This window comes from Leptopilina boulardi, unplaced genomic scaffold (genome assembly GCF_019393585.1).
Source record: "Leptopilina boulardi isolate dan_hultmark-lab unplaced genomic scaffold, ZJU_Lbou_2.1 LbouV2_112, whole genome shotgun sequence".
NCBI lineage: Eukaryota > Metazoa > Arthropoda > Insecta > Hymenoptera > Figitidae > Leptopilina > Leptopilina boulardi.
The window spans coordinates 189,661-197,413 of record NW_026137655.1 but is presented as its reverse complement, the minus strand read 5'-3'; the positions used below and the strand labels follow the sequence as shown (position 1 = coordinate 197,413).

General features: G+C 27.2%; 1 protein-coding gene across 1 annotated transcript; it reads right to left on the bottom strand.

The window, feature by feature from the left end:
• Positions 1–980: 980 nt before the first annotated feature.
• Positions 981–7,122, bottom strand: LOC127280344 (major royal jelly protein 1-like). Its single transcript, XM_051303274.1, has one exon. It carries the CDS (start codon positions 6,813–6,815, stop codon positions 5,463–5,465), a length of 1,353 nt encoding a protein of 450 aa, XP_051159231.1. The 5' UTR covers positions 6,816–7,122; the 3' UTR covers positions 981–5,462.
• Positions 7,123–7,753: the final 631 nt, after the last annotated feature.

Here is a 7,753-nt window from a genome sequence, read left to right as displayed (position 1 = left end):
TGTAAAACGTTAGTAAATTATTAAAACTACTTAATGAACAATTTTCATTTTACAAAGACAAACAGTAAATTTCTCAATGTCTTATAAATGAGAGGGACAATAGTTTAGTAGTTTCGATATAAAATTAGCATAAATATGGGACATTGTGTTGTGATCTTCTGCGAAATCTAATATTAGAAATAGAGAATATTTCTCGCACTCAAGAGCCTATGAATTGCCTACTTTCATCACTTTTCTATTATTATAACTGTGGTTATAAAAATTTATTCAAAATTATTTTCAAATAGAAAATAAAATTTATATTATTATATACTATATTGACAAATTTCACACAGTAATTTTCATTTCTCTTTTTGTATACATAAAAAATAAATAATGCTCAAACAATAAAAATAGAGATAAGATTGAAGACAAAATAGCGTTACTCTTTTTCTCTCTCTCTCTCTCTCTATACTAAAAAGATTGACAAAAAAAAAAACATCTCTTTTCAAAGTTTGTAAAGAATAATTGTGCTCTCTCTGTCTCTATTCGTACATTGACTCTCAGTTCAGGGCTAGGCACACATTGAATAATATAGTATACTATCACATTCATAATGCGCGCGTAGTTTTACGCGTATAAAACTGGGACGAACCATTGTATGCGCACGATTCTAAACAATTGTGGGAAATGCTGTAAATAGCGAACTTCACTCTTCTTTCATATGTTTGACAACGAAAGGCATGACAATTCGTCCAAAAAAAAAAGAATATCTTTGAAACGTATAATTACTTTTTAAAAAATTCAAAAGAGGAAAAAAAACGAACAAAACTAAAATTATTTTATAAACCTCAAAAAAAAAAAATTCATCCAGAAATTAATTCTATTTTTTTATTAATCAAATTATTTATATTAAAAAAATATATTTACTAAAAAATTTATTAAAAAGAAATTAAATTTTAAGGGCAAAAGGTATATTAAAATTAAAAATAAAAACAATGTTTCCTTCTGTTCGACAATAATAATTATTATTGGAAAAAAAAAAATTAGTTTATAAATATGAAACGGGGACTTATATACATATAATGTAACGTAAATTGCGCTTTTTTTTATATATATAAACATATACAATATATTATCTGCAATGCAATATTCTTTGCTAAAAATAATTTATTAATTAATCTGTATTTTTTTTCCCTTATTATTATTAATGATTAGAATATAAAATAATATATATCTTTATTTTGTGACTATTCGTGTCAAGGCCACCGAAATTGGCCCCCTCATAGCCTCATCGCCTTTAACACACATTATTTTCATAGGGCCTAAAAATAACCCCCATTTAAAGGAGAAGAAGATTTTTTTTTTTTTTCTAAATTTCACACATTTTCAGACTTATGGACACTTTCATTCTAAAGGCATCTTGGATGAAGTAATTTTTTTTTTTACCAACAACGACCCTGTGGGTTTTGATATTACACAAGAAGAAGAAGAACGAAAATAAGAAGGAGGAAAAACGACAATGCCATATAGTAATTATCGATTGAATGATACTTGGAGATAATAGATTTTATTACAATGGCTATTGAAATAATTAACTTCATCTCAAATTAATAAATATTCAGACATAATTTTTCATAAGGTAGATAACAATTATTATAATAATAATAATCGATAAATTTAAAAAAAATACAAAATTTTCTAGAAAATAAAATTTAAAATCAAAATTAAAATAAAAAACTCAAAATATAATTAATAATTAATAGTTTAATATTAAAAATTTTTTTTTTAAATTTTTCAACTTTTTATTTTAGCTGTGAAAAAAATTTGGAGCATTGTTGGTAAAATAATTACTCGAACATGTGCACATAGATTGGCGTGCAATAAGGCCATATGAATATTATAACTAGATGCATTTATGTTTGCGCGGTTATGTTTACTAAATATTAAAGTGCATCCATCCACAAAAATCGAGCTAAGGCCATATATATATATGACATGAGGTATTACATTCTTAAATATTTTTTTCCTGATTTATATTTAAACAAAATTTTAATAACAAATTTCAAATATTCAAAAAAAAAAGAGATCGACCGTATAGAATAAATAGAAATTTTTTTTTCCTGAAAAATGCTTTTGTTTTAATCAAAATAAATTGAATCAATGCATTTAAAAGCATGTTTAAGAAAACAAAATACATTTTATTTGTAAATGCAAACAAAATATAAAGATATAGATTTTGTAATTATTTTAATTAATTTATAATAATAATAATTTCAATAATTATTATAATAATCGCAGCTTTGTTATTTATAAATCGATCCTAGAACAATATTGTCATACTAGACAGACTGAAATTATAATTAAAAAATGTATGAGACTTTGATTATTCGATAATAACGTGGACTTTATCCAATATGAGGAATGTGAGCCGTATAAATATATATAACTAATAAATCTAAATGCATCTTTTCCAATTATAAAAAATATATTCAATATTGACTTGTGAGCCATATAATTAATCGGTCGACCTCTTTTTTTTCACAATATATCTATAAAGTTCTGAACATTTATAATTTTTAAAATTAAGTAACCAATAATTTTTTATTTTCGAAACAAATATTTAATTGACTCAAATAATAATTATTATTAATTGTATTTTTATTTTCATTATTATTAAAAAAAAAATTTAATTTTATATTAAAAACAAAAAAAAAATTATTTCACGTTCAAAACTTTTTTTTTACAATATTTATTTTTTTTCACCTTTTATTGTATGCAAATTTAGCGCATTAATATAATAGGCATCAATTTCTAATACTTTTAATTGTGTGTAAAATGAAAGAAGCACACTTTCATGATTGATATCAATATCGCGTTTATATATCAAATCCATCGGATCATGTTACATTGGAATAATATAAAGATGTACATATAAATCAGAGAATGCAGATTTGACCCTTTCTCGCAAAAAAAAAAAAACTTATAACACATATACAGATATTGTACTTTTATATATATATATGAGAAAACATCCATCCAGATGTGTATTCATATCGAGATTCACGCGCATACTATTTATTATTTGATAATAATTTACATCGACATCTCGGCAAGGACATCATACTCAATGTTCTTAGAAGAATAAATCTATCGACCAATAAAATTCATTGTAAAAAATATTATAATACAATAATAACAAAATATTTATTTTAATAAAAAACTAAGTTATTTACCTTTTTCTTTCAATATTGTCAATATAAAACTAACATTACTATAAAATTTTATTTAAAAATATTTTTGATATTGGAAAAATATTCATAAAAAAAAAAATTAAGAGAATATTTAAATAATAAATTCAAAGATTTTAATAATAAACAAAGAATATTCTATTCAAATAAAAATAAGCGTTAATTATTTTTCCAACAAAATATGCCAAAATAAATAGGAATGCAACTTTTGTTGTAGATAATGATTGTGCAACTATATATTATTTCTTTTTATATACATTTCTTTGTAATTTCAAATACTACTTTTCTTTGGTTGTATAGCTAAATTCTACTTTTAAAATATATTTTAAAAGAAAGAAGAAAAAACGAAATAATCCGCGTGTCGAGAGTTTTTCTCAAAAGAGATAGCCTTTCTCTATATATATATATAAAGAGACTTTTGTCATTCCACTCGAGTAATTCGGTGACAATCTTTTCTTTTAAGAGAAACTCTATTTCATCATCACGACGAAGACGAGAAAGAGAAGATGCACTTGGTCATGAGAAAATATAAATAAAAACAACCAATCATAAATTTTTTTTTTGTACGATACTACACACAAGTATACCAGATCACCTCATACAACTCTTCTGGTCAATGACTCAATTGAATATTCTATACAAAATTTTTCCTGTTTAAGACAACTTAATACTAAAATTAATTGCAAAATTATTATTTAGTTACAAATAAACAAATTGCAAAATTATATATTATTTGTAAATAATGCCCTTTAATTAAAAAAAAAAAATTAAGAAAAAGGTAAATAATAAAAAAGGGCAAAATTTTTAATTATTTTCATTTTCAAATCTCGATTTTTAAAATAATTTTCATAAATTCATTTTTCTTTTATAGATGTCCTTGCCGAGATTTAAAAAAAGTATTACATCGAAATTAAAAAAAAAAAGCGAACACTTTTTTTGGATAACCTGACAAAATTTTTTTTGTTCTCACAAATACCATAGGGATGGGAAAATCGAGATCAATGGTGATTTTTATCCGAAAAGAGAATTTAATTAGGTCAAAGTCTAAATTGGCGGGAATATTTATTTGGTTATACCCCAAAAAAAAAATTTATTTCATTACTTGATTACTATCAAATATTTATGACTAAATAATTTTTGAAATTAATTGAATTAAATAAATTGTATTTGAATCAATAATTTCTATATTTTATAACAAATACCATTTTTAATTAATTCAAATAATAATTGATAAAAAATAATAATTATTTGTTACAAATAAATATATATATTTTGTTCTATGTAAGAAATTCATATTAATTAATTGGAAATTTACATAAAAATTTGAATATTTTCCCATTTCTATATTTACTTGTTCATGCTCTGAAACCGGAAGAAAAGTCAGGTGAATGATCTTAAACATTCTTAGACCGATCTAGAAATGACGATTAGTATAGTTTCGCTTTTAAAAGCCAAACAGAAAACTTGGCAAAGGGCCGTAACATGCGGCGCAACAGTCGTATACACACTATGAATAGTATATAGATGCCGTTTGTCCGTAAAAAGTAAGTTTCGCGTATCGACTTAGTAATTACAGTTAAGCTTTGACTCTACACATTCATCTAATCATGTTTAGATCATCGAGTACAAGATCCCCGCGCACTAGCACCGTCTTTCAGAATAAGATCTTTCTTTCAATTTTCTTTTTTTACACTAGAAAAACAATTTATTTGATTCAAACAAAATTATTTCATTCAAAAAAAGAATTATTTGATTCAAACAAAAGTATTTCATTCAAAAAGAATTATTTGCTCCAAATAACTCTTTAAACTCATTTTCAAATTTTTCTAAAAGATAGAATAAAGTTTTTTTGTAAAAGAAAAAATACTCCCATAGTGTGTTTTTTTTAAATCCACTGATGAGAATATTTTTTTTTTAAGACAATATTGTCAGGCTCAAAAGAAAATTAGACTCTTAACAATTATCTATGGCGATTAATACAGTAGTTAATTATAATTATTTTTTTTTTTTATATAATGGTCTACTTTTTGGCATGACATATAAATTATGACTACAACTGTGTTGACAATTTATTGTCTCTCAAAATAAACTTGTTTCTATCTTTGGTGCTAGTCGACAGATCTTTATGAGAAAAATCTCGCATCATATGGTATAAAACCATTCACTTAAAGAATATCCTTTTTTTAAATATTTATATATATATATATAGCACAATAAAAGCTAAATATTTTTCTACTTCATAAGGAAGACTAACAACACAGCTAAACATGTAGCCAACGAGAATCCAACACGATCAACACCAGCATGAATTGTCGGAAGTACAGGAGCACTGCCATCTTCATAGTATTGATAACTTTTCGCCATTGCATTTGACTTGATGATTCTAAAGTTGTCAACAGTGATATTATACATACTCGATACAATCATTTGTAATCTATTTGTGACACACCAAAGTTGACCCTTTTCATCAAATGCAAAAGTATCAGGCCACTGCAATAATGCATGATCCCTTGTAAATATTCTCTGACCAATTGCAAACGATGATTGTTGATAATTTGAATTAGCACGTTGTGTTGTATTCCAATAGGATACAGCATCATCGGCCAATAATCCAAAGTATAATACACCAGTTGCTGACATTGCAATACCATCACTTTGCGATCGTTTTCTTCCCAATTCTCTAACATAAGAATTAACATCTTCCGTTCTATTTCTAAGTACGGCAGCTGGTATTGAATAGAGATAAAATGACGATAGTGGCGCATAATAAACAATTCTCTCGCTGACACTTGCCGGTGAAAGGGCAATGCCATCCACGTGGAAGGGTCTGTTTATTTGTATACGATCAATGACAAATGGAATTGCTTCACGTTGTGCTCTCATTGATTGATGACGAACTTTCCACGATGTATTATTTTTCAATGAAAAAACAATAATTCCCGGATCTTGTTCACTTGTATCGGTGATATATGCATAACCACCATCCTCATGATCAAGGACAATATCATTTAAATAAACCGTTTGTCTATTAGCAACTTCCTCGGGAAATTCAAAACTCCTCAATACTTCACCATTATTTTCAAGATCAAGAATCACCAAACGCGGTGGACACTTTGATTGTGGATTTAATGTCATTGTATCAATTCTTCCTGAATCCAATACCCACATTCTTCCAAGGGGATCAATTTCCATACCCTGTACAAATTGTAATGCATCACAATCGCCAATTTCTTGCATATCCCAATTGGGAAATGGTTCCAATTTTGGATCAGTGATATTCACTCTAGCTGGTCCACTGTGTGTATAAATTTCCATTGTATCGGGAATTGCCGATGTAACAGCTAGGGTGACTGGCACCCCGGATTTAAATCTCGGTATCGATAGATATATCTTCTCTTTCCATAATTTAATACCAGATATTGCATTATTCCACGGTACATATTGAAATCGGGTAATTGCTTTCTCCTTAACCTCAACCGAAGGCCACGTGTAGTTTATATATTTCCACTGGAAGGTCACTCTGAAGCTGTCATGACATTGGACAACAGCGAATAACACCGCAAAAATCACAATTTGCCTCAACATTGTTGAGAAATTTTATTTGTTTTCTTTTTTTTTTTTTTTTAAATTTCCAATCACTTTTTAGAATATTTTGGATAATGGAACATTTGAAAAATCATCTAAGAAACAAATTCACGTGCAGTGGATAATAAACTATTTTTAAACTCCCGCGGAAATTGGCGAGTGCCAAGTGTGTTATTTAAATGTTGCTTGTATAGAATACAAGAATAACGAACTATAACGTAGGGCAATCGCGTTTTGACTGACGAAGACGCGGAACGTCGCCCAGAGAAACGTTGTCCCTCCGGCTCTTTTTACCCCTCCATAGATCTATCCCCGTAGCCCCACCTAAATGTCCCCCCCGTGACCGCGGATCTTTTACCTCCCTTCCAATTGCATCGCGGCATGGATTCACATTACTTAACACACATAATTTACTATCAAGAATGAGGATTATATATATATATATAATGCAAAAATGCAAATAAACTACAGAAAATATCACAAGGGAGACTAGATCAAGATGAGCCATTAATATAGCCTTTTGTATATACGGGGAAGTGGCCTTGATAAAATCACCTTGAGACATGTGTAAAGAGATGTAAAGAGTACACTCTTGATGCCCATTGAATATATGGAGAATCTTTTTTTTTTTTTTTTTTAATGCAATATTTAGTCTTTTGACAAAAGACTACAACGTACTGCTTTATGAGTAATTAGAATGTTGTTGAGTGGTTTAAAAGGTTTTTTAAATTGCTCTTTAGAAATAAATTCTAAAGAACGGGGAAAAAAGTCGAGTAAAAGTTTTCTAGAAAAATAAACATCGGACAAGGACATTTTTTTTTCTTTTGCCAATCTTTATAATATATTGCGACTTATGAAATAATTTCTTAGTGTTAAAATTTAGCAAATATTTTGTATACATTGAATCGTGTGAAATACAAAATATAAATTCCTTAAAA